The sequence below is a fragment of the Orbicella franksi genome, chromosome 6, assembly GCF_964199315.1.
Source record: "Orbicella franksi chromosome 6, jaOrbFran1.1, whole genome shotgun sequence".
Lineage (NCBI taxonomy): Eukaryota > Metazoa > Cnidaria > Anthozoa > Scleractinia > Merulinidae > Orbicella > Orbicella franksi.
The window spans coordinates 22,788,500-22,815,994 of NC_138150.1; the positions used below are offsets into that span (position 1 = coordinate 22,788,500).

Genomic DNA, 27,495 nt, shown 5'->3' on the forward strand with positions numbered 1-27,495 from the left:
AGAGTACACTATCTATTGATATCGCTCAGTAGCATGTCAAAGGTATCAAACTCGGTCACCTCTCCCTCCTTAAAAACCAGAATCTTGTCACAGTCTCTGATGGTGTTCAGACGATGAGCTATTGTGATGACTGTGGAATTCTTCAATTTCTCACGTACTACACTCCACATTGTTTGTTCTGTCTGTGGATCCACGTGTGCAGTGGGCTCATCCAATACGATAATCTTGTTTTGCTGTAACAGTACACGAGCCAGACAGATTAACTGCCGTTCTCCAACGCTGACGTTTGCACCATGTTCCAGCAGCTCGTGATCCAGCTGTCCCTCCAGACCTTCTACCAAATCTTTTAGTTGCACATCTTCTAAAACTCGCCATAAATCTGCATCTTGGAATCTCTCTACTAGATCGAGATTTTTTCTGAGTGATCCACTAAACAGGACAGGGCTTTGGCCAAGAACGGATATACATCTTCGAGCTTGTTGGAGGTTAATCTTCTTTATTTTTACACCATCAACCATTATCTCTCCATCAGCGTCAGGCATTCGCAGCAAAGCTGCCACAAAAGATGACTTGCCCGCACCTGTGCGACCAGCAACACCAATCTTTGTTCCTCCTTTAATATCAAGGTTGATTTTCTTCAACACTTGAGGTCCCCCCGGATAATAAGTCAATGATACGTCTTGGAAGGTGATATTTCCTTCACCTGGCCAATGCTCAGGAGGGCGTCCTACTACTTTGTACCCAGGCTCTGGGTCCAACTTGGTATACGCCATAACTCGTTCCACTGACGTCATGAAATTCTCGACATCTGATGATTTTTTGACAGCGAATTGAGTTAAGGCCGCCGTTTGGATCACATAAGTAAGTGCCAGTCCAACTAAAGCTGATTGAAAAAAGAGAATGTTTTTCTTTTTACCGTTAGTATTATGGAGCAGGGTGACGAGACCTCAAGGTCAAAATGAAAACTGCTAGCTATTTTCGTCAATTTTTTCACAGAGAAAATGGGCGAATGTTTTACGATAAATTCAGTCTTACTTTGTGGTAAGCAAGAACTGGTCAGCGTGTTATAGGAAAATTTTACCATATCTAGTTGAGTAAACGTACTTGTGACGAATGTTGGATCACTGGAAGTGTTCTGCTGCTCTACAGGATTTCTGCTTTACCGTTTATCATTGTTTTACATTTCAACATAATTAAAGACTCCCGACGAGATCCGAATATGTAAGGACAGGTATAGCTCCGACAGAGCGCCTTATATGGCGTATTTAGCCACGAAATAGCGCACTATTTAAGGAATCTGACAATGCGTTGGTTCTTGGCCTGGACCGAACTTCTAGATGTCGGTATATTATTGAAGGATTTGTTTAAATTGTCGTCCGGTAGCCGTGAAGTAACACATGACTTTTTCGGCGGACATACCACTCGCAGATTTGCTTAAGATCATTAACTACTTATTAACCGAGAGTTAGGTCTTTACGGGAAAATCTCGACCGAGACCTTGCCGTATTGACCTAGCTATCGCTCGGTCAATACGGCAAGGCCGAGGGCGCAGGGCACAGGGCGCAGCCCAAGTCAACTATCACGCATAGAAATCGAGAGCGCATAACCTAATTGTTTTAGTATAAATCAACTAGTCATTCAAAACGTTATGTAAATCCTCCTCACAGACACTTCGAAAATGCCAAGAAGCGGCCGTCATTTTGCAAACAACCGCAGACTGCTACGCTTCTCACTAGCTATCACAGAATAGATGGTGAGTGGGGTAGCCAATCAGAGAACGGCATTTGTGATAGAACGCTAGTAGATTTATACTAAAATAAGATATACTTACCGGCATCTTGTGACGCCAAAACTGCCGCTAGGGCCACTGTACCAATTAACAGAGAGGTGATAATCTCCATGCGAACCCCAAGCCATCTACCACTGGCGAACACCATAATATATGACTTGTTATGAATATCTTGATATCTTCGAGAAAAAGCAACAGGTACTATAATATATCCAGACTTTCACATCGCAACTTACTTTTCTTCGTACGTTTTATCCTAGATACCTCTTGTTGACATGTTTAATATTCAAGGAAGTCACACTGTATCAGGCTCTTTAAGTTATTTATTTGGATTATAAATGGTCTTTTTTATTGTGCAAACGTTTTCGTTTGGTTTATGGATATTTGTCATTATTTTTATTACTGACCTTTTTTTTTTAAGAATGAAGTTAATAATATATGCACACGGGTTTGTCTCATGTCAACCCTATATTTGAAACGTGGCTGTCTTGTGTCATTAGCTTTCAAAATTTCGTGAAATGATTGGTAATTAAATCGAGATCTCTGAATTTCAAGAGCTCTAAATACGCAAGAAACGAAGTACAAATACGACGTGCAATTAATTAGTTTGCAATGACAATCTTTCCTTTCGAGTTTACGACTACTCTGAATATGGCGCTTATTTTCGATCAATTTTGGCCGATTTTGGGCATCGAAAAGAAATAAACTGCGTCAAAAAAAGATTGATCGAACCTAAACCAATATTTCTGTAACTAGTACCCGTAGTGCTTCATGTTCTGAGCGAGTTTGATGAAATTCCAGTTTTTCGCTATTTCCCAACGTACCTGTTAAATTGATCCACGAAATCTCTTTGTCTCCTTCTTGTTCGAATCGTGTCCAGGCCATTCAGAGTCTCCGAAATGTGAGAGAAGACTGGGCTGCGGCATATGGACTCTAATCGTTTCAGTTCTCTGGAAGTCTTCAAGTAGTACTTGGAGATGTAGAGGACCAACACAGTCAACGGAACAGTAGCAAACAGAAGCCAAGGATTTGCGACAGATGGCACGATGACGGATGTAAACAACAGCAATACCAACTGGATTGAAAACAGAAATCTTAGTGGCAACAGTTCGTCCATACAGCCCACATCTTTAGAAAATCGATTCAGGATTCGTCCCGCAGGATTCGAATCAAAGAACAGAACTGGCGCTTGTAAAATAGCCGCAACCATTTTGTCATGAAGACGCTTAGAACATCTTCCACAAACCAAGAGGAATGCGTATGCACGAATCATTGCAAATATAATGGCTGCCCCAACAAGACAGCCATAAATAGCCAAGTTTGTCTTGTCCTGCTGTTCTGTTGGACGTTTCTTGGTCAAAAACGACAGCCACACATCAGGAGCTAATATCGTTGCTGAAAAATGGTAAAAAGTAGCCCGATTAGTAACTATTAATTATTGCAGTCCAGATTGTGATCATACACAAAGACTGAGTTGTGAGACCAGCGAAAGGAGCGGCCTTTGTTTGATAAGTTCATTTCACGAATTTTCTGAAAGCATGGTATGTTGAGTATGTCGGTTCTTTCCTTCTTAATGGCAGATTACAGTTTTAACGACTAGAAGAACCACAATTTCTGCGTTGTGTTAAAGTGAATTCAGGAGTAATAAAATTCGCAGTAACCTCACTGCGAATCATCCACCTCTGTGGTTGCTACGTGCTTAGCTTTAGAGATCTCGAGACTTTGATACCAGAACAACTTTGCAAGAGCTTACCTTGCGTGATTAGACAAAAACAAACCAATGCGATGATCACTGAGGCAGGTACTCCACTTCTGAAGTAGTTCCAATATAGCTTACTTGACACTACTCCGATTGTGCGATCTTCTACAGAGATTTCCAAACCCTTGGCGTCACTGGGTATTCCAGGTACCATTCTTTCACCTTCCCCTTTATTCTCCTCAACAGCATTGTTTCCTGAGTTATCATCGTTTGCAACCTTCTGGTAGAGTGGGTCAAGCGTTTGATTTAAAATGCCTTTTTCTTGTAGCTCAGTGAATTTACCCTTGCTCAATACACGACCTTTATACAGCACGATCACTTGATGAGCTTCTTTCATGTGCTGTTCTTGATGAGTGGTCAACAGTCGTGTTTTATTACCCAGTAGGTCTTTGATACATTTTTCAAAGATTTGTTGGCCAACTTTAACATCTACCGCGCTCAGAGGATCGTCCAACAAGTAAAGATCTGCATCGACGTACACTGCACGTGCTAAGCTTACTCTTGCCCGCTGGCCTCCACTCAGAACGACACCGCGTTCGCCAACAATGGTTTCGTCGCCATTGGGAAACTGCTGGATATCTTCCATGAGGGCGCATGCTTTGATTATTCTGGTATACCTGTGTTCATCGTATGGTTGACCAAACAAAATGTTTTCTCTTAGAGTTCCAGAGAAGACCCAAGCTACTTGTGGCACATAGGCAATGGTCTCTGGGCGGGTTATTCCGCTTGTGTCAGAGATCTCTCCAGCGATTGCGGAGAGAAGAGTAGATTTTCCACTGCCAACTGGTCCAGTCACTACCGTCAAACTTCCTGAAGTTGTAGTTAATTCGATATCTTGCAGGATAAATTCATCTTTTCTATTTAATCCTTTATACGTCAAATGCGACACACATAGAAGTGCCTGTGTGCTAGTATCTTTCAACGCCGTTTCACTTGTGTTTTCTGAACGCTTTGCTTCAGGGATCGAAGGAATCGTCGATAGATTTTCTGACGAAAGAAAATCTTGAATTCTACCTAGAGAAACATATGCGTCGCGTATCTCCAAGAAACCAAAGGCTAAGTGAAAACAAATGGCTAATCTTAGCATACCCAGAAAAGCAAGGAGCATAAAAGCATTAACTGGTGTGAGGGGTTGACCAGATAACACAAGAGCAATGATTGATACCAAGGTGGCCACTAGTACTGAAGTGTACTCCAAAGCAGCAAGACTTGCTAAAATGGCACACTTCGTACGGATGATGTTTATCTCGCGTCTGAAAGAAAAAGAGGAGACTGTGATGTTTGGCAAAATTTGTATTTGCAGAACATGGCAAGTCATCTATAGCTTTTACAAAATAAACGGCCCGCAACGCATGCAGAAGCGATGACGTTTAAAAATTGTTCCTAGAAGATTGGAACACGAGCAGACAAACTGATTCTTAAACTTTTGGGTTAGAAATTTTAGGGGTTTACATTTAGGGTAGTCCATTGGTGGTTCATTCAAGTAGTTCATGTACCAGGTCCATCTTGTTAGTCCATGTGCTAGGGGTCAGCGAAATGTACCAACCCAAATAAAAAGCACTCCGCTGAAAAGTTCCTCTCTCTGAAATCAACACCTTATTATCTTTAAAGATATTTGGCAAAGCTAATTACGTCACCGGAAATTAATTTGTTGTTTTAACCATATACTTGTCCAAGAGAAAATCATTTTCTCGTGACTTGTCATATCGCGTGTGCGACCCGCTTGTCTATCTAAAATTGTATGTATCGAAGATATGTTATTATGAGTTTGCCCGTGAGCGCAAATTTATCCGACACTGTATAAACGAAAATCCACCCCCAAATCTTCGTTTAAAAGCTGAAATTAAAAGCACTCCGCTGATCCTACAAACAGCAAAGGAAAGCCGCAAAGTACAAGTTTCTCTCTCTGAAATCGACACCTTATTATCTTTTTAAAAAGATATTTGGCAACGCTAATTACCTCACAGAAAATTAATTTGTTGTTAACCGTATACTTGTCATCAATGAACATTCGTATTGTCTTTACCCTGACAAAACGATTATCTATTGTTTAATCACAACCACTCTTTCGTTGACAGAAAATATAAAACAGCACATTTCCAAAACTTCACAAAAAACTGAAAACTGCAAATGAATCGTACCCTGACTTCATTATCACTACTGTAAACTGTACATTTCAGCGCTCATACAATGCTCATTCAATTCACTTCGAGACTAGCAAAAGTACAACTGCGCTACCAATCCGTAAATTTTATGTAGACCCCTCAGCTATCGCGTGTGCGACTTGTTTGTCTATCTAAATTTGTATGTGTGGACGATATGTTCTTATTACGAGTTTGCCAGTGAGCGCAAATTTATCCGACACTGTATAAACCAAAATCAACCCCCAAATCTTCGTTTAAAAGCTGAAATTAAAAGCGCTCCGCTAATCCTACAAACAGCAAAGGAAAGCCGCAAAGGCAACCCGCAAAGGAATATTACTCTCTCTGAAATCGACACCTTATTATCTTTAACAATATTTGGCAACACTAATTATCTCACCGGAAATTAATTTGTTGTTTTAACTGTATACTTGTCATATCGATTAAAAGCAGTCTGCTGATCCTACAAACAGCAAAGGAAAGCCGCAAAGCCTTCACCTATCGCCTGTGCGACTTACTTGTCTATCTAAACTTGTATGTATGGAGGATATGTTCTTATTATGAGTTTGCCCGTGAACGCAAATTTATCCGATACTGTTTAAACCAAAATCCACCCCTAAATCTTCTTTTAAAAGCTCCAATTAAAAGCACTCCGCTGAACCTAAAAACAGCAAAGGGAAGCAGCAAAGGAACTCCCAGAGGGCATTTCGCTTCCACGGGGGGATAAAAAGTGCGCGACATAAGCGCACGGACATAAGCGCGACATACTATGCGAAATCACTATCCAAAGGAATGCATGCATACCAGCATAAAGCGATGACGTCACACAATACGTCATCGCTTAAAAAATAACACCACGAAGCACACATAATTACTTGGTAAAACTCAAAATGGACGAGGAAAGCCTCTGTACTATAGTAATACTACATGAATAAACGTAAGCAAGCGAGGAAGGAAGTTTTAACATTCTTTCTCAAACTCATTAATAATTCATCAAGATTAAACAAAGTAAATCATGACCGTGACGGTGTATGGATATCTGATCTTAATGGCCCGCATGGATTTTTACGATTTTAATTCTCCCTTTTCTTCTTAGTTTTACTTTCGATTGAGAAGATATATCAAACACTGAAGACAGTGTTTGACCACATTTCCAAACACCTCGAAGGTCGTCAAGAATACTCCGCTACGCGTCGTATTTTCAACTCTCTTCTCGGTGTTTGGAAATGTGGTCAAACACGGTCTTTAGTGTTTGATATAGTACTTCAAGCCCTCGTTTTCCTCCCTTTCCTCTAAGGAACTCGTTTGTCTAATTGTCTACCATAATTCTGCAATTGCCCCGAGAGTGCAGTACACAGGAGTGTGGGACGTTCATCTTTCAGGCAATCCAGTCTTAGCTATTCTTTAGTAGTTCGCTCTAATCCATTCGTTACGCCCAGGAAATGGTATTTCGGTCTCTTTTTATCTGTCGGATTGGTGCACGATGACACATAAAGAGACGATAGGCATTCAAGAAGGAATTTGTGGGTAACAAAGCTGCGGTTCCTAGTTGGAGTACGCGAGGCCATGCAAGTAGAGAGCACTCCGTAGAGGTTTATTTCTCTTTGTTCTTCCTTTATGTACCATGGCCCAAAAAGGTCGACTGCGCTGTGCGTTAATGGGGCCACTTGCTCAAGTTGATCTGTTGGAAGACCATCTTCTGCTGTGAGCAGCTAATATCGGTTTCCAACAAATAAAGTCAAGTTTTTTTGATACATTATGTACGATGGTAGAAGCGCCCTTTAACATCTAAAAGCCAGATGCACGGATTTCAGCGTGATATTTTAATCGATCGTAATCACAGCCTGACCGCTGATGAAAGTGACGAATTGTCAGCTCTGTCAAGTGCGATCTCTTCGGCAATATTGCGTGATGCTTTACGACGTTTGACACTTCCGCTTGAATTGTCCTCCAACTCGCAAAATGCAACCTTTGTCAAGGATTGGGTCCCGGCGGTTTACTGGACTAATCTCTTAGTTGAGGATGCACTGCTGGGTTTACCTCTCGCTGCAGAACTCTTGGCATGTGTCTACTGCAAGGACGCAGAGTGTAAGCCATTACAGGAAGTATAGACTTTTCTTCCACGGCAATCCTTCTTCATATGTCAGCACTTCGCACAGGGCGTTAGACTTAATTCACAGCTTTACTGTACGACGATCGAAGATGACTTGAAATCAAACTATCTTAAATTTCAACTCCACGCGATAGAATATGGTAAGACCGTTTCTAAAACTCCAAGAAGCCAGTATGCTCTAGATAATTCACTACTTTAATTACTTGCCTAAAATCACGCTTACCCTTAAGGGTCCCTGTCCATAAAAATGGAAAATAACTCGGCAAGGGCCGAAAATTCGATTTCGCTCATATTTTCATGGTAGATAGGATAGGGCATGACAAAAACTACTGGATAGTTTTTTTGGCAAAATATCTATTTGTTTCAAAGAAATAGGCAAATTACCAAATTCCGTTAAAATCGTCATTTGACGCACCATTTTATTGAGCAAGTTTGAGAGCCTCGCATGCAAAACCACATCATTCTTCCGTCTTTAAAACACTCAAATATTTTTGTGCAATGTTTAAATGTGTACTGGGTTGATTTTAGGGAATGTTGCGTTGTCTTTTTGGGTGCAAAATAATTACACTTCGGAGACATGTTTTTCATTCACTTAAAAGTACTTCGTGAATGTAATTAATTTTCACCATGTGCGAAACCTTCAAATGGATTAAGCTTCTGGTGGTTGAATCGCAGAAGGATGGTCTACAGATTCTTGTAAAAATGTCTTTGGGCAAATGATTGTGAGCGACGCGAGAGCTTTTCGAAGTACGTCGAAAATGCAAACATTTGACCATCCGTCGTCAAATTTCAATTTACGGGTTAGACATATATTTTAGCATGCGCCACATGACTTGACTTATAATAAGTTGAAATTGACACAGAGCTGATAATTTCGAAATGTTCTAACCTCATTTGCTGTAAAAGGCAGGTCCAAAGCCGATTTGACGTGTTTCTCTCACCATTCGTGGCACATAAAGCAGAAGTTTGCTTTTGTTTACACAAGGTTAACGTCCTATGTACATCGCCTACCCTATTTTTTCCGCCCGCCGTGCCCTCCACCACCCATTCCCACGGGCATTTTGTACTCTCCCCAGGTTCGCTCGCATCAAGAAATCAAGATGGCGGCCCGTCGAACTCAAAGATCGACATCTACGATCTCACGGAAAAATAGGGGACTGTGAACAGTCTACCGACTGTCAACCTATTATTGGTCGAATACCATCTTTCTGCGCATATGAACATCACTGCATCTAAGTCAAAAACGGCTGAGTCATTTGTAGATAGTTGCTTGCTTTGCACTGCGCCAGAATATTACGTTTGATCGATTGCCGACCATTGCTGATAAGCGTGTCGGCGCACCACAATCTTACAGCCGTTATTTGTTCGTCACGCAATGCTGTCACGGCATATGCTGCACATTTTGATCTATTTTGTATAGAGTACTCTCAGGATAAGTGAAACAATTTAATCACTGTTCATCTGTTTGTTCATATATATAATAATATGTGTATATTTATATAATCGTATTCCATAGTGTACGTGGCCTCGGTCCAAATCACGTTTGTTGTACGTTCTGATGTTTCAGGCAACAGCTGATAAAGCTAGTGCCTGTACTCACTAGAATTTTGAAAAAAACGCCGTAAACAAATTATAGATCAATGAAGCAAGAACTAGCGGAAATAAAAATAGGAAATCACGACGTGTCTAATTCGTGAGAAAAACAGACTAAATTTAATTAGTAATTACGTGAGTAAATAGCCCTGGCCATGCCATTTTATTTGGCGTATTTTGTTTGCTTAGTGGCGAGGCATTGGTATGTTTGTAACAGAAAATAGAGGACTGTTGTCAATACAGTTCAAAATTATTGTCAGTAAAATATTGTAAATAAAACACCTATTGACCGGTTACCTCCGCGGCCACCATTTGGTCGTTCCGATACGGGTTTCATTATTGTCTTTACCCCTATTAAGCGGTCACCCAAAATTTAAAAACGTTGTTTTGGAAAGGGCGATGGCAGATAAGAGTCTGAAATTGAAGGTGTATCACGAGTGATAATTCAAGCATACGTCTATCATGATTGTCTTGAATTGACTCCATGTTCACCATGAAATTTATAACCCGATAGTGAAAAATTAAATATTCAAGGTACACCAACCTCTAATTACGCGGCTAGCCCCATTAAGCGGTCACCACCCATTTCCCCGAGGGTAGCCCACTGTATTACATGTAAACCAAAAATAATTGCACAGCGCGAAAAGACCTAGGTATGAGTTTAGCGTTACAGTATCACGCAGGGCACGTCGGTAGCGGTGGTCGAATAAAAGATAACAACAGGGGCAATGGTAAACTATTCATTCTTTTCATTGCTTAATTTAATCTCTTCCTACTCAACACGAATGTGTGCTCTCAGTGGTTCCAAGCCTTACGGAGCCTTACGTATTAGGACAGAAATTGTCCTACACCTACCCTTTAAAATGGGATGACAGCATTGCGTGACGAACAAGGAACCGCTGCAAGCAAGGATTCAAGCCATCAAACCATGATGATCAAACGTAACATTTTGGTGTAGTGCAAAGCAAGCAACTATCTACAAATGACTTAGCCGTTTTTGACTTAGATGCAGTGGTGATCATATGTGTCGAAAGAGGGTCACAGATTCATGGTATTCGACCATTAAATAAGTTGACAGTTGGCGATGTACATCGGACGTTATGTAAACAAAACCAAACTTCTGCTTTATGTGCCACGAATGGTGAGAGAAACACGTCAAATCGGCTTTGGACCTGCCTTTTACAGCAAATGAGGTTAGAACGTTTTGAAATTATCAGCTCTGTGTCTATTTCAACTTAACATAGGTCAAGTCATGTGGCGCATGCTAAAATATATGTCTAACCCGTAAATTGAAATTTGACGAGGGAATGGTCAAATGTTTGCATTTTTAACGTACTTTGAAAAGCTCTCGCGTCGCTCACAATCATTTGCCCAAAGAAATTTTTACAGGAATCTGTAGACCATCCTTCTGCAATTCAACCACCAGAAGCTTAACCATTTGAAGGTTTCGCACATGGTGAAAATTAATTATATTCACGAAGTACTTTTAAGTGAATGAAAAACGTGTCTTCGAAATGTAATTATTTTGCACCCAAAAAGACAACGCAACATTCCCTAAAATCAACCCAGTACACATTTAAACATTGCACAAAAATATTTGAGTGTTTTAAAGACGGAAGAATGATGTGGTTTTGCCTGCGAGGCTCTCAAACTTGCTTAATAAAATGGCGTCAAATGACGATTTTAACGGAATTTGGTAATTTGCATATTTCTTTGAAATAGAAGGATGTTTTCCCAAAAAAGCTATTCAGTAGTTTTTGTCATGCCCTATCCTATCTACCATAAGAATATGAGCGAAATCGCATTTTCGGCGACCCTTGCCGCGAAATTAGGAATTTGTCTGATTTTTACAGGCAGGCACTCTTAAAGGGTTATTGATTAGAAACATTTTAACAGTAACATCACAAATGTTTGTCTTCCTACCTTCGTATAATTTCTGTCTTCACCCGGTATTTGTCCTCCCAGCCATGCGTCTTAATAGAGCGGATTCCAGAAACTACCTCTGTCATCAAGGAAATTCGCTGGTCAGATTGCGCTGCTGTGCGCAGGCGTAGTACCGCACTAAAAGAGGACATCAAGGCGTAGTATGGTGTGAGAAAACACAAAAAGATCACACCGATAAGAGCTTGCCAACCAATCAAATGCCAGAGCAAAAACGTCGCCACCACGGTTTTAGGCAAGGAGATAATTACTGCACTAAACCAAAGGGCTGCCTCCTCCATTCGCTGAACATCATTTGATACATGGTCAATCACGAGGCCTCTTGAAAATCTGGACAATGCACGCTTGTCGAGGAGAAGTGTCTGAAAAACGAAAAATGTTTGATTGATTTGCTTTTGCTGAAAAAAGATTTGCGTAGCTGATGCCCGCTTTCATTCTCAGCATACATCCAGCAATTCAGTCAGTCAGTCAGTCAGTCAGTCAGACGGTCAGTCAGTCAGTTAGTCAATCAGTCATTTGCTCGCTCGCTCACTGGTTTGTTCATCAATTTGATATAATAATTATAATAGTACTGAACTGAAAACATTTAGACAGTTGTCAATGTGGAACCTGTTAAAAAAATAAATTAATATCAATGATTTTCAGAATGAATAGAAGCATATAAAAGTGCGAAAAAGTGGTATAAAGGTGCTAAAATGCAAGCATTTAGAACTAAAAATAACTACACCTTTATCGTGAGATGCATACATGGTAATTTTCAACTTACTTTTATCAATACTGATAAGCTTAAGCTCACGCAAGAATTTCCCCACTTACCACGGCGAAATTTGGAACTGGCTGCTTTAAGGACCCATTAAAGTACTAAGAAATTAGACGGGTAAGAGTCTATTCAGCTCACCTTTCTGTAAACTAGACCTTTTATGGCGCTACTGATTCTAATACCCTGTAGTTCACATTGGTAGGAAAAATGATGCATAGCGAAGCAACCAACCAACGCGTTAATACCCATAGCCACTGCTAATGCGCAACCGTAGAGAAGATTATCTTCTTGTTGTTCGCCTGAAATTAGCATGGTAACCAGATATCCGAGAAACAATGGTGAAAGAAAGCAGGAAACTACCCACAAAACACCAGTGAAAGCCACAAAGAGGACTTCCTTAATAGAGAGCATCATGAAGATACTTTTCCAGAGTTTCGGCTTCGTCTCTTTTCCTTTGGAATTTGTTATCTCGTCGTTCCACTTTGTTTGGAGACGTTCTGTTACTGACGAGGTAGTGTTCTCGTTTGAAAGAGGTAAAAAGTCATCTTCATCCAAAGCTCGTTCACTGCCTGTCTTGAAGACACTGTTCATCCATTGAAAGAGAAGAAGAGACACAAAGCTGACTTTTTCTGCCTCGTCATCGCTGGGGATCTTCTTGTAACCATTAGTTGCCATGAGTCTAGATCAACAACCTGATAAAAAATATTCACATATAGATGTTACACTTAGCTTTAAAACAATGTTACACTACAAAACAGTGCCACAACATTTACTACACAATGGAAGTCTGTATGATAAAAATTAGTGAACTAAAAATGTTTCGGACTCTCTCGTTACTGTTATCGCTGAACATAGAACTGTCGTACGAAGTTATAGCATACTGTTGCAAATCAAAGATTCTGACTGATAATTAAAAGATATCGTGAATTCACTCCTAATCTCGAATTGGCTCAATCTAGTCATGATTAGATAATATATTCTGTTGTTATGGTCTTGTAATAGCCATCTGTTTCCAGGAAACTATAAGAAATTATTTGATACCTTTTTAGTTTAGACTAACGGAAATATTATAACTTTTGACCCAATCAAATCAACTGCAAGTGGCGAGAATGTTGTAACAGCGAATAAAAAATTAAATAGTGATTTTTCCCAAATTTCGTGATTTCTTCCATTCAGCTTAAATGAGGGTTAATATAACTGTCACGGTCGCACTATCGCCATTAACCACATTTAGTCACGCTTCGTATATACGTTTTGAACTTGATTTTTGATTTTTTTTAAGTCAGTGTTCAACTCTTATCGTGTTTATCAGTTCGTATTGTTTCCTGGCGCTTCGTTTCTCTTTCTTGGAAAAATCAGCAATAAGATTCATGTTCCTTGCAAAGTTTTCGCCTTAATTTTCCATCGGTGTGTGTATGCCTTACTTCATCAAATTCTATATCTCTGTTGACGCTTTTCAAGCTTTCTGATTGGTTCATGCACTAAATAACGGTTACCAGCCATTATACCTGTGTTTCTCCGTATACGGAAAATGAATGCGGCAAGAGTAGCTTAGTTTAAAATGTTTCGCCGGAAAAGGGTCTGTCGGTGAAAATGAGTGAAAGCAGCACATTTGTTTAACTTTTTATCACGAAAATACAGGAAATAATGACAGTGCCATCCTGGAGACAACAACAACAACAACAAAAATTTTAAGCACGGAACACTTAATTGAAAGGGCCTATAAAGGTACAACGAAAGCGACTGAATGAAGTAGAAGAGCTGCAAAACGTTCACTGTAAAATCCAAAAACCAACACATTATCGTTCCAGTTGAGTAGGTAATCAAATGATTTTGAGTGCAATTTGGAATAAATAAGTTCGAGTAAATTTTTCTAAGGCTAACAGAAAAAAAATCATTTCGCTTTATGAGAGCTTTAAACTAAACAAAAGTTTATGTTCTATGATGATGCAAATCACGGACATCTGCTAGAGACCCAGTCAGTCCAGACAAATTATGCGTCTGCTGTCTTGTGAACTAATGCTCTTTGCTTCTTAGATACAAGCACACCATTAGTAAGGTCCGTTGGATGCTTCGTCATGGAATCCATGCCAGAGTTACAGGTAAGGGTAGAACTGACGATTGAAACAGATCACAACTCAAGAAATAATACGCTAAGACCCAAAAAGAAATTATTCGCCGTCAATTCAAAAATCTCCTTAAGTTTAAAACAAAAAAGATTCCTGTGGTTAGTATTCTATTACGCACTGCAACATTAGATGGTTTTCAGATCTTTTCACTGTCACGCAACGAAAAACAACGAAAACTGTTCAGTGGATAAAGTCAAGAAATTGTAATGTTATAGGAGATAGGTAAAGAAGACATTTCTCCAAGTTTTGGGTCTCTACGTTTTCTCAAACTTTGGATATTCGTCGAAATGTTTTGCGCAAATCTACAGAGCGCAGTATGGAGTCGCCATGTTGTTGCAGCTCTGTGCTCCACCAATATGGCGGCCGGAAAATAGTGCAAACATCTGGAACTTTCTTCGGCTATTTAGTCGACTGATTATCTGGACCAGACCATAAAACATTTACACAAGCACTTTTCCTAATACTTTAACTCCTAAAAAGGCTAAAAATCACTAGATAAGTGTATATTTTTCCACAATCGCGATCGGAGCGGTATTTCACGCACTGCCATAACTCTGAACTTCAAACTGCGCTGGTTTCTAAGCCAAGCACACTATTGAGCTGAAAAATTGTAAACAGATATAAGTTTAGATCCCCTTATGCTTGATGAGGATAAAACCTTTCGTGGCTCTCAGACGACGATCGAATAGTATCCCATGATGCATCTGGTTTAGACTTATATTATCACTGCCTACTTGACGTCATCATTTATTCCACGCTCTCGCGATGAAGCCATGGCGTGGTTTCACACTTGTCTGGATTCCGTGGCTTCTGCTTTTAAGAGTACCGAGTTAGTTTATATTCACTGCGTTTCAAAGTAGAATTTTGCCGTTACAGTGAAGGGATTTACTTGTGTTTCGATGGTCTGTCGAGAAATACATATAAGCTGTGTGGAAAACATGGACGAACGAAGAAGAGCTCTCGTTCCTGTGGTTGTTGTGAATTCGCCTACGGACGATTCGCTGGGGTGAGAAGCCCTGTGCTGATACAAATAAGTTACAACAGGTACATTCTCCGAAGAGAAGTTAAGGGGTTTTCTGATTTTTCTTTTGACATCTCTTGTCCGCTTCTTAGCAGGGTTGTTCCGTATTGTGCCGTTTGCTGCGTGACATCTCTTACAGCTCCATTGAACTATTGAAATTTACGAAGTTAAAAACCCCGTTATTAAGGCTAGTTATCACTGCTGAGCATTTTGCAGTTTCGGCTCTTAAGTTTTGGATTTTGGAATTTGATGACGTCACGTGAAAACGATCAATTTAAGTTATGGGAAAAAAATTCGGCCACCGTGCAATTTAAAAGCGGCAGTCATTTAAAAGCTATGGGGCTGGCGGGTGGGTAGAATAAAGCGTTCCTCTGGGCATTATCCTCAAACGGAGGAAGAGATTTGATGACATTCTTTTGGCAGTACCGGTTCCTCTGCATTTGGTATATTTCTCTAGGCTGCTGCAATCAACAATATCAAATTATTCATGTGGTTTGTTGACTTACATGCAATATCGATAATTTATGCAGTACGAATATCCATGATAGAAAAACACCACGGATACTAAACTTGTTGGGTTATTGTTCGTGTCCTGTCTTAAAAATAGTGAAGCAAGTTCTGCATTCCACATAAATTGAAAATTAAAAGTGCAGTGATGTATTTTCAGGTCTGCATTGTTAGAAATGATCCTTCTATAACTTGGTTACGGCTGGGATATATTCAAATTTACTCGTGCTGCAACTGAACGAACCAGGAATGAACTGATAATCCATGCAATGCGAGAAGAACTTGCTAATTCCCTACCCAGTCTAGAAATTACAAGGAATGACATGAAAATATTACAGTTGCGCCCAGGTGCGCCCAGGGCTCAGTAGACGACAAAATAAGAGCAAAAAGCCAAACACATACACCGTTTCATAGTAAATGAAAAACCCGGACGATCACATTATACGAACTATATACACCGTTTGTCGTAAATTTCGCCATGGCGATCGTCTGCAAATAAAAATTTTAAGGTAAAATTTCCCAAACCGCGTCGCTTGGGTATTTCAACATCACGCTACATCGCATTAAACTGTGCCGCGTACATTGCTAATCATGAAAGTTCTTCACACCTGATTAGTAAACTGTTTACGTTCCGGTTCGTATATCGCATGCATTATAAAAATCATAAATGCAAACTGGAAATAAAACAACTAAAGAGAGTTAGAGACTGAGAGATCTTCACACTTCATCCCAAGTAAAGAAACTTCAATGAAACAATTACGAGAGAACAAACTGGCCCCAGCAGACTTACTAAGTGATATCTTGCCCTAGACAGCACTACTCAGATAGTCAAACTTCAAGGCGTGTCGCTTAAAAGCGTGTCTGCTGAGTGTCGGGACTATCTTATGGGTCGTCTGCGAGGTAGCAAGAATCACGGAAAACCAAGGCGATTTATTGCTTCAAATAGTAACGATCGTAAACTGAAATAACAATATAACGAATTTCTAATCAATTTACTTGAAATGCGGCGTAACATAAGATCAAGGGGGCGTGTAACAATCTACGTGTCTACGTCGATAACGCGGCAAAATAACAACGTGCAACGTAAATTAACATAAACAAATCATTATAAACTAAACAATCAAAAGATGAACATTTGCGGCTGATCGGAATAGCCTAGTCTTAAATGTGGGCGTTCACTAAATAAGGCTCTAATTTGTGCGATTGCTCTCTTTTTGAATCCAACACAATCAAAATTGTGTTGTGTACGATTCTGTACATAAATCTGCTTTCGCCCAAAATAGTACAAACTAAATCTAAACAAACTAAATAAAACTACGAAAATCACTTACATATCGGTCCCGCTTGTGCCAAGGTTAGGAAACGGAGAACAGCAAAGGTACTACTAATCAAGGCGAAATCTTACGAAAACTCTGTTAAAGGGACGCTAACTACGCTTTTATATGCGCGTGGGGACGCTAAAAGATCCGATTACAAAACCAATAGAAAACTAGATAAGCATACGTAAACATTGTAACTAAGTTCGTTACTAAGACCTAGGCACGCTATCAAGCTAATCGATAGTTGATTTAATAAAAATTGAGACTTTGTCTAATATCCTCAACGCTCATTATGGAGACACATTCAAAGTTAGAATGGCTGATACGATGATAAGAATGTCAACGGCTAAAGCGACCAAAGGGGATAAGACAAATATTTGAAGCCGTTCTGATGGTGGAACTTTGCGGGATAAGGTCCTCAGAGCTTGGAATACTTACAAAGTAACACTGATTCACAAAGGGGTGTAGAAGCCGCAGCGGTGGAGTACCAAGCTGTATCATCTATAGTGAGATGTTTTGACTGAGATAACTAAATTGTAACAACATTTTAAAATAAAAGCAGATGCACTATATTGAACACTTGCAGTAGCTCTTAAAACTTGGGATTGCCATGCAGCTTTCTGAGTAGTCACTTGCATTATGTCATTATGTATTCTGTTTTGGTCCATTCCATTCTAAATTTGATATCCTAAACAGCAGCATGCTGTAGCTTTCCTTGTTTGATCACTACAGTGTAAGTGGATAAATTTAGTTCTTGGGAAATCATGATAGCAAAGTTAATTCCAAGCCCATAGTCTTTTAAAATACCAGTTGGTAATTCCGTCAGCATTTGCTTCAAACACATTGGCTCGTTCAGCTCCAGGTGGGTTGACAATTATGCAGAACTATACACATGAAACACCTATTATTTATTGATTTATTATAGTCTCCCACTACTACCAACATTCAAAGGAAAACAAGCATAAAGAAGCGGGAGATCAAAATAATCAGCCATAGATGGCTGAACAATAACATTCCATCCCAGAGTAGTAAATTTCTGTTAGAGATAACAATTCAAGATAGGCAGTGATCATGATAGTGAAAATTCACTATAAAAGAGATGATATCTTTAATGGACTAGCATCCAAAGCAGGATCCAAAAATCTTGAACATCGGCCAAACAAACGGATGACATGCGCACTACAAAAGAAAATAATAAACAAGAAAACATTAAGAGATGAAGGGAACAAGCTGAACCACAGAATTACACTCTTAAAACAAGATTAGAAATCACACAATCACTCCCGCGAAATACCGCGAACATCTGACAAATCAAGGAAAATGCCCCAACTTCAAGTCCGATTTTGACCGTTAAAACGGCGGGGCCCGCTTGGGCCCGCCGGACTTTTCTTAAAGTTCAACTCTCGAACTAAAGTTTCACGTAAAAATAATTCACAATACTGATCCCTGTTACCCCGCAAACGACCAACAGAATATCCATGTCAAGCGCGTGTGGTAAACAAACGTTTTCAAAATAGCATGATTTCCATTGACTAGTTCTGATGCAAAAATTGCTTACCTGCACTTGAGGCTTGGCAAACAGCTGGTCTAGATATTACACTAGCAGCTCCTAAGAAAGGTTCGTTTGATTCTCATGATGAGTGCACAAATCGGTCGAAAAACGACAACCTACTCTCCATTCGCAACGAAATATGTGTCCACCATTGCTCCGGCTGAGACGACATATGATTGGTCGAATACTGTCACGTGAACCGTGTCCAACACCGCCTGGTGGAGTACTGTGTAACGTAAATGAAAGGAATGTTGTGAATGTAAATTTATAATGAGAGTTTACTATATATATAGTTAATGGAGCGTGAGGTACGTTCTCAATGAGCCGTTCATGGCGGCATCGCTTTCTATAGTGCTATTGAGCAGTTGTATTCCAAAGGTCAGCAAACTGTAAGCTTTATTGTAGCTAAACCTAAAACATTGCAGCTTTGCTATCTTGAGAACGTTATAACGAACCATAGCACTGGTCAGGAGCCCATCACTCCTGCATTGGTGCAAAGCATTGGGATTAAAGCACTATTTGACGCCCAAGTAGCCATATACGGCCACTTAATGGTCGTGCCCTTTGTACCACTTGTGACGTCATCAATTTAAATATCACCAGATATTATTGATAAGCAGATGGTAGTACTGGGCTAGGCCTTTCCCTACAATGATCAGGTTTCGATATCGACGACATTCCGACGTCGCAAATCGAAAAACAACGTTATCGGTTTTGGTGTAAAAACGGTGGTAAAATGGTCCTCTATGCCTATGATTGATCAAGGTCCATTTCTAGGCTTCGCCCATAATTAACATCCAACTTTTCACGGCAGCCAGAAAAAACATGCAACGAAAAAGGTAACCAGAGTAAAAGGGCCGAGAAAAAAGATTAGCACAAACCGCCTTGAGTCCAGAACCCCCATTATACATGTGTGTTAACTGACCGCGATTGTTGATCTAGGATTATTTTCCAATTGAACAAGCCGCCTGCCTTGGTATAATAATGCGCAAAAAAGTGCAGACGTGGATGTTGGATGAGATATTTTTTACAACGGGAGCAGATGTCTGATGATATTGAATTTTTATGACCTCAACAGAGGCAAAACATTTTCCTGTTGAATTTGTATCATGTGTGTATAAAAGCGGAAGAAGATGAATATTGGGCTGATAAGGTAATACAATTTTGGTTAAAACAGAGCTAGAAGAGCATTTTCCTCAATTAAACAGTTCCGCCGCGCCGCTAAATGAACGCGTTGTGAAAACAATTTTTTGTGCCCCCAAAATGTCAGTCAATGAATGAGTTGCCAGTAATCGGATACCCGTGTTTGCGCAAAGAACTCTGGGATCGTCAGGGGGCAATCATTGCTAGGCACTAGAAGGAAATGTATGGCGAAAAGTTGTTTCGAGGTACAAGAAAACGATTTTTGAGAGAGATCAACGCTTTTTCGCCGTCGTTTTTATCGTGAATAGATTTGGGCAATGTTGATATGTGGAATATGTAAGTTTTTCTTTGAATAAGCGTGAAATATGTGACAAAATCTACCAATAGACTCCGTTGCTTGCGTGAGGTTAATTGTGAAATTTACATCGCGTAATGGTCTGAAAATATTACAAAATTAATTAGGTATAAATTGAGAGGAAATAACCCAGTAAAACCTTTTAAGTTGTGTACAGGCTACTTTTGGCTTATTTGAAAGCTCAGACATACAAATAATACTGGAAATATGCCCGGTGGCGATCATTGCACCGCGCGACTCATGCTGTGTGGCTACTGTCTCGCTCAAAGCCTTTGTTTTGCTTTTACAAGCACGTATTTCAGTGATTTTCCTTTTCTATAACAGATCAAGGGTGGCTCCTTGAATATATCTCTGAGTATTTGTATTTAAAAGTGCCATTTGTGAGTGATTATGCTTTCCAAAGTTTGGTATTAACGGTTGAGTGAAATTGTCCGACACAAAGGGTAGTAGTTCCTTCTGCAATTTTCGATTTCTGTTTTAGAGCTTCTTTTCTGTCTTTATATTCAACTTCTCGGAGGGTCTTTTCTACCATTTGCTCCGGGTAGCCTCTCGAGATCAGCCGTGTATTGAAATTTTCAATATTCTCTACAATGTATTTCACAAACCACACTCAAGCAAAAGGGAGTTTATCGGTAAATTTTATCACTTATTTTACGGTTATTCAAACAAAAACTTACATTTTCCATGTATCAACATTACCAAAACCCATTTGCAATAAAACAACGGCGAAAAAACGTTGATCTCTCCCCAAAACCATGTTTTTGGGCGTCGAAACAATTTTTTTGCCATAGACTTTCTTTTAGCGACTTGCAATGTTTGCCCCCTGATGATCCCAGAGTTCTTTGCGCAAACACGGGTATCCGCCGATTACTGGCAACTCATTCAGTAAAAAACACGCCGAGGGTTTTGCTATAAATGGACGCCATCCGCACCCACGAGGAACTGACAGCCGATTTTGAAGAAAGGTGTAACGAGGTAAATGAAGCCCTCGAAGAAACGTACACCCGCTTGGAAAAGCTAGAAGATTCTAACAAACTTTTAATAAGTTTTGCCAAATTTGGGGTGGTTTTTTTGGCTGCGAGGATAGCGACCGCTGTAACGAGGCTAGCTTGGGCCTTGACAAAAAAGAAATCAACTGAAGATTGGCTGGTCTTAGGTATGAAAAAATGGGCCGCGTAAGAAGAGGGCCAGTTGATCAAAGCCAAAAGAAGCCAGAAATTTCCAAATACCCAAGAGATAGAGGAGGAAATAAGTGGTGGCGCTTTGGAATTCCGAATCATGACAAAAATTTATTAGTCTTACCAGATGTTTTTGTAGACGCGATGAAACGAATGAATCCACAAGAGGTCAAACAGGCAAATTCATTCGAGCATAAAATTCCTGAGCGCCCAGGAAAATCAGCGCTGAGTTCGATTTCTTATTTTTTGAGGGCGCACAGGTATGCGATCTATTGTTTTACACGCGCGCACTTATTGTTACTTGACGTAAAAAATAACAGGCCCGTGATATTCGTGTTTTCGTAGCAACCCGGATGACATTTAATTCTCAGAAAGACAGGGACTTTCCCTCGGAAATGAGTCGTCCGGTTTTTATTGTTCTTAAGTCATGAGACAGTCGTATGATTTTTTAAACCAATCAATTTCTTACACGTCAGATCCTTGTTCCTTTTTAGTGCAGAGTGCACTATTGGGATGGTTTGGGGGTTGACGTCGCTAAAGTATTATGGCAATAAAGGACTATGGCACTATGGCCATAAGATGTAAACTTTAATGTTTGTATAATTAATTAAGGACGGTGCCTACTAATTGCAAAGGTTTTTGCGCCAGATTAAGACCACGCGGAAAAAGTAGATCTTTGCAAGGGCTATTGGAATCCACAAAGAAAAATGGGGGTAGCCACGCATTTTTTCGAGATAAGTAGCCTTGAATCCAAACAAAAATGCTGACATGAGCATTTTCCTGTAAAAGGAAGGAAAGGATACTTCTTCACAGATTTCCGTAGAATTCGCCTTTACATACAGAAAAGCAAACACATTTAAAAAGATCTTTAAACTACATGGCAAATGGTAACAAAAAAAACATTTTTGATCTGTTTTTAATCACAAAATCATTGCAAAAGCGCTTTTAGCGTATCTGACAGCCTTCCTCTAGTTCAGCTAAAATACAGTCTAAATACCTTTTGCTCACAACCAGAAACTAATCACGTGTTGAATAGACTTGCCACTTCCATTTCATAACATAAAATGTAGGGGTAACCACGCGTTTTTTAAAGTTATTTATCTTTTTTGAAAAATTTTACGGTGCCGTTACATTTTTTCCTGTCACCTCCCCAGTAAGTAAGACATTTGCGTATCTCGCACTTGTTTTGCACGCGCACTACGCCATCTGCAGGTACATGTTTACAGTTGGATTTCAGAATAATTTTCGACAGATAACAGCTAGGTTTTCAGCTGGAAGACGTAAACAGCTAGTGGTTAGCGATATGCTACTATTCTGGTGTTCCTGGTTTAAGCACAGGTTCATTAAACCTGGTTTGGTCACAGTAGGAAAATTTTGCGTTCAATTTAGTCGTGTACGTGATAGCGTAGTTGATTGCGTCAAAGGTCAGCCCCAGCGCGAGCGTGGAGCTAAACCATGGCTTGCGTGATGCGCAGAACGTGTGCGCACTAACAAAAGTAAGCACCATCCTTAATTTCAATTTATTAATTAGGCTTGCAGCAAGGGGGTAGGATGGGGTAGGTACTTGTGAGCACTACATAAAATGACTTTTGTTTGTACCTACGTTACTTCCTTGAGTTTTTTAAGGAGGTATTTATTTGTTTCAGAAAGACCCTTGCTCTCCTTGTGGTACTTTTCTCTTTAGAACAAAACCAGTATTTGCTCTAAAGGCATGTGCAGATAAATAAGCGTTAGTGTCAACTACATATCAGATGGAAAATATATTTCATACAAGATCACACACTAACGCTGAGCCCTTTTCCGTTTGGTAGAACCCTAATAAGTCATGCACATGCGTTCTAGCATCGTTAGCGCGATACAAGAATGCTACTGTGACTGCGTGTCTTTTGGGATTACACCTAACTTGGTTCAAGAAATATCATTTGCTGTTTCCAAACTACACTAGAGCGTTTATTTCATTCTTTAATTGTCTCTATCAAAGAGAGCAAAATGTTCATACCCGCAGCCGAAACTCTCCCGAGCAAGTGACATTAAAACTTGTCAAATTGTCCAAAAACGCAGGAAACTGCTCAAATTTTGCTGCAGACTCCGTGGTATCTACTGAAAGCATAAATTTTTATCAATCTCTAACGGGACTCGTTCACCGATGAAGGATATAATCTCGGTCAAGTGGCGCTGTTTACTTTCAATATCTCTCGTTGAAACGCTTCTCAGTTGTATTAATCGATATCAGTGTGTATTTTAATTAAATTTAAGTGGTTTTATTGTTAACGCCAAAGGTGGCAACAGAACTTGCTGTTCTGTGACAATTTGATAATTAGATTAGTTCTTCTTTATCGGTCAAACGAAAATTTGCGTGTTAAATAAAGCAAATCATTCCTCTTCCATTTCGTCTTTCAACATTGAACTTTCTTCCATCTATCTCCTGCTGTGAAAAGATTACAAGCACATCTTCCGTGTGTTTTCGAGAAAACAAGAGTCTCAGGCTACATACCTTTGGGAGGAAAACAAAAGCATCAAGCTACAAACGCTTGCGTGAAGAGTATAATTGTCACGTTCGCTACTTAAATGTATTGTTTAATTTAACATAAGCAAAAATCAACGTAAAACACTACAGTAAAATTTAAGAGCTGTCTTGACAAACGGTAATTAGTTGTAAGCTATTCTTGGACTGTGAATGAAAATACACACACCCAAACATATACAATGCTAAGATCATGTCTCATCAAAACTAGCAAGGTCAATACAAACCAGGGGTGAATGGTAGGGGTTATAAAGGAACTGTGTAATGAGTACTGTGTAATGAGTACTGTGTCAGAGCTACACAATTACAGTCTGCACTATCTGAGATTGTCTCACTAGTTTTCTTACGCGTAAGAAACACATTCACCCTAATGTATTGAAACAAGGTGGTTTCCCTGCAAAGACAAAAGCCTGTCTAAATTAGCCTCAAACATGGCAGCGACGATCTCGCGTGTAGGGTGTCTGGAAAACCCGAATAGCGAATAGCGAATAGCGAATAGCGAATAGCGAATAGCGAATAGCGAATAGTCGCGAATAGTGTGAATAGTCTCGAATAGTGCGAATAGAGGCGAACAGTCGCGAAAAGTGGCGAATAGTGACGAACAGTCGTAAATAGTCACCGCTTTAGATCTAATATCCAGCGTTAATTAATTATCCAAATAAGCAACAGAACTTCAGTGAATTTATTACCTTTTCTTCTCCGGACTCAGGGTAGTAGGCTGTCCATCGCCGACATTAAGAAAACAGAAAACACAAGGATAACCTAATAAAGACGTATTTACGCTTTTGCAGCGGTTAAAACAGAAGAAATTACGTTTAGAAACACCTTTTGTCCTGATAAGCGTCTGTGCTTTTTAGCGGGAAAATCCCATCCTTAAGTTGCTACGAGCTTGACTGCGAGATACTGGGTACCCTGTTTGCTACTATTTGCCACTATTTACCACTATTTGCCACTATTCGCCACTATTCAAGACTGTTCGCCACTACTCGCACTATTCGTACTATTTGCTATTCGCTATTCGGGACTATTCGCTGTTCGCTATTCGCGACTATTCGCTATTCGCTATTCGTGTTTTCCAGACAACCCTCGTGTGTAATATCACGCACGTTTCTCTGCCACTCAGGCGAGAAATATTCATTCACGAGAAACACGATCAAGTGGAAACTGACACTCATCGCTCTATAATATGCAAATGAAACTTTGTGTTTTCAAATGTCAATTCGAAGCGGCGGGGTCGGTTATTATTATTTTTTTTTTTTTTATCAATTCGGCTTCAACTTCGCCGCGGATATCTTTCTCCAGTTTGTCAACATCAACAATCTTTCTGCTCGATGGACTTGTTCCTTCGATGGACTTGTTCTGTTCTGAAGTTGTACTGCTGAACTCGGAAAGGATGACGTCAAACTCGTGGGCAGACACGGCGTTGTTATTCAAAGCTTTGGATAACAGTCTGCTGATCGTGTCGCGTTTGGCGACGGCGAGCGTGGTAATCTCTTGATGCTTTTTAATTTTTGCCTCAAGTTTTCTGCTGGCGATTATCAGCCCTGAAGAAACGAGAGCGAAACAGTCGCTAACGCCGCCTAATGGAACTGTGGCCGGCAGGCCAACCACAGACCGAGCCGAACCAAAGCTCGCGCTTGAAAACGCTGCTGAGAGAAAACTGGAGCACGCGGCACTCCAGTTAAGGCGGGGGTACACATGAATTTAAGTGAAATTTTAGAAAGTTTCAAGAGGGATTAAAAGGATAAAAAGGGTTTTGGAACACCACCAGACAGTTGATTGCCCCCAAAAGGGCACCCCGGGTTGGTGGGCAACTGTTTGGTGTACGTCTACTAATGTCTAACTTCAAATTCTAATTTTAAAACAACATCAAATCTTCAAAATATCCTATTTCCATAAATTTTACTAACCCTTTGAGAAAAACTGTTTATCCCCAAATATACCCAAAAATCACCAAAAAATTTACAAAACAGCCCAAAACGTAGCTATGTGAAATGAGCAGAGAGATTCTTCACTGCTTGAAACGTGAACGAGATATTTGCATTCAAACCATAATACCCAGCAAAAATGTGGCCTTCATGTTAACCCCCATCTTAACGAATTTTTTTGCCCGTTTGTATTTTTTCGCAACGAAGCGATAGTTGCCGACCTCTTGGTCCAAAACTTTGGCCATCTCGTCGATCTTTTGCAAACGGAAATTTTCAGCTGATGCCGTCAGCACGGGATGGAGAGGCTCTTCAGGAGGAGCGGAAGGCAGAACGTTCGCAGACGACATGGTATAAAAAGCGTTAATTAATTTCTAATTCAAATTTTAGAGGCATGCCTTTGAAATCAAAGAGCTCGCCACGTTCATCTTTGACGCTGACAGTTATGCTATTTACATAGACGTCTATCGAACAGTCACGCAACACCTGTTGCAGGGTAGAATCGTAGCTTACTTTGGCATAAGGCAAGCTTTTTATATCAAATCTAGCCAAAACATCTGATCTCTTCCCGTTCAAAAAGGTTTTGGTTTTGTCGAGCAGATCGCAATGAATAAAATATGTCGTTGGAGATGTAAGCCGTTTTACGAATGTTATAAGTTTTAAATTCCGGCCGATACCAAGCAAACGAGCTAAATCACGGTCAAAGGTAATTGGTTTTAACCCAAAATGTTTGATTACGAGCTGTCCAACAGGTTGATTTGTTTCTATTTCCAGGTGTAATCACATTTTGCGAACAGACCGCCTATTTCTTTTGCCAAGCTCTCTAAAGTGTAATGCCCAGGGAGGATTTTAGAAACCTGCTTAGCTGGAGCATCTTGGGCCCCCAACTCAGCTGAACCTTCGTTTTGCAGATTGTGCCAGCTATTGTACAAACTGCAAGAGAGGAGTCTGATGAAATGTACCTTTGGGATCGGCTCCTCAAAGTACACAGTTTCTTCGTTGTTTTGCGCGACAATCGTTAGCACCACCATTATATTGTACAAAAATACAATATATTCAAAATGGATAGCGCCGCGTTCAAGGACTTTCAAAAATGGGCACAAAGGCCCGATACGAAAGCCAAAGAAGCCGCGGCCCAGACAAGCGCGTGGGCCGCATTCACAAACTAGTTCCCGAACGCTGATCGATCGTGATCGCCTCGCACTAGCCCCGCTTTTTGATATATTTTTGAAACAAAAAGGCCACTGCTGCAAGAATCAGCAGCCAGGTGTGCTCGGTGACATAGCTGACCACCTGCCCCGCGGTTTTGAAAAGGAAGCTCGCGACCTGGCCGATCAGCCTGGGGAGCATGGACCCCAGCTTCGCGCTTATTTCTTTGAGGCCGGCTCCCAAAGCTCTGCCGGTGGCTTTCAAAGCATTAGTAGCTGAACCGACGACAGCCCCGATCGTGACTCCGGCAGCCAAGAAGACGGCCGCCACCGTCACACCATATTTTTTGAAAATATCTTTGATTCTTTCGGAGAGAGGGCGCGCTATTTCTCTTTCCTCAATCTGGGATTACAAACGCGCGAGCTCCTCGTTTATTTCTGCCACTCTTTCTTCTGCACCGGCTTTGTCAAAGGGCGAAGCATCTAAAGCCTGGAGGGTCTCTTGGGCTTCTACGTTTTTACGTAGCAGCTTGCTTTCTCGCTCTCTCAGGGCATCTAACGCTTTGGTTCTGTTAAGGGTTTCTTCCAGCGCATTTGT

The 27,495-nt window shown here is 40.3% G+C and overlaps 2 protein-coding genes across 5 annotated transcripts in view; one reads left to right on the forward strand and one right to left on the reverse strand.

Annotated features, from left to right (window-relative positions):
• On the reverse strand, positions 1-26,369 carry LOC145491347 (ATP-binding cassette subfamily C member 4-like). Of its 4 annotated transcripts, none has more exons than XM_081470520.1 (8): positions 18,631-26,369; positions 16,544-18,251; positions 12,235-12,788; positions 11,319-11,698; positions 3,543-4,801; positions 2,614-3,184; positions 1,832-1,968; positions 1-883 (listed from the first exon to the last, which is right to left on the reverse strand). In XM_081470520.1, the coding sequence occupies exons 3-8, from the start codon at positions 12,769-12,771 to the stop codon at positions 9-11; spliced, it is 3,759 nt and encodes a 1,252-aa protein (XP_081326646.1). In that variant the 5' UTR covers positions 12,772-12,788; positions 16,544-18,251; positions 18,631-26,369; the 3' UTR covers positions 1-8. The 4 variants fall into 4 exon arrangements, with proteins under 4 accessions (XP_081326646.1, XP_081326649.1, XP_081326647.1 ...); XM_081470523.1 differs by having other exon boundaries at positions 16,544-16,712; positions 17,511-26,369; XM_081470521.1 differs by having other exon boundaries at positions 17,085-26,369.
• Positions 1-27,495, forward strand: part of LOC145491384 (ubiquitin domain-containing protein UBFD1-like) — a 120,166-nt gene that overhangs the window by 20,570 nt on the left and 72,101 nt on the right. The gene's annotated exons all lie outside the window — the stretch shown is intronic.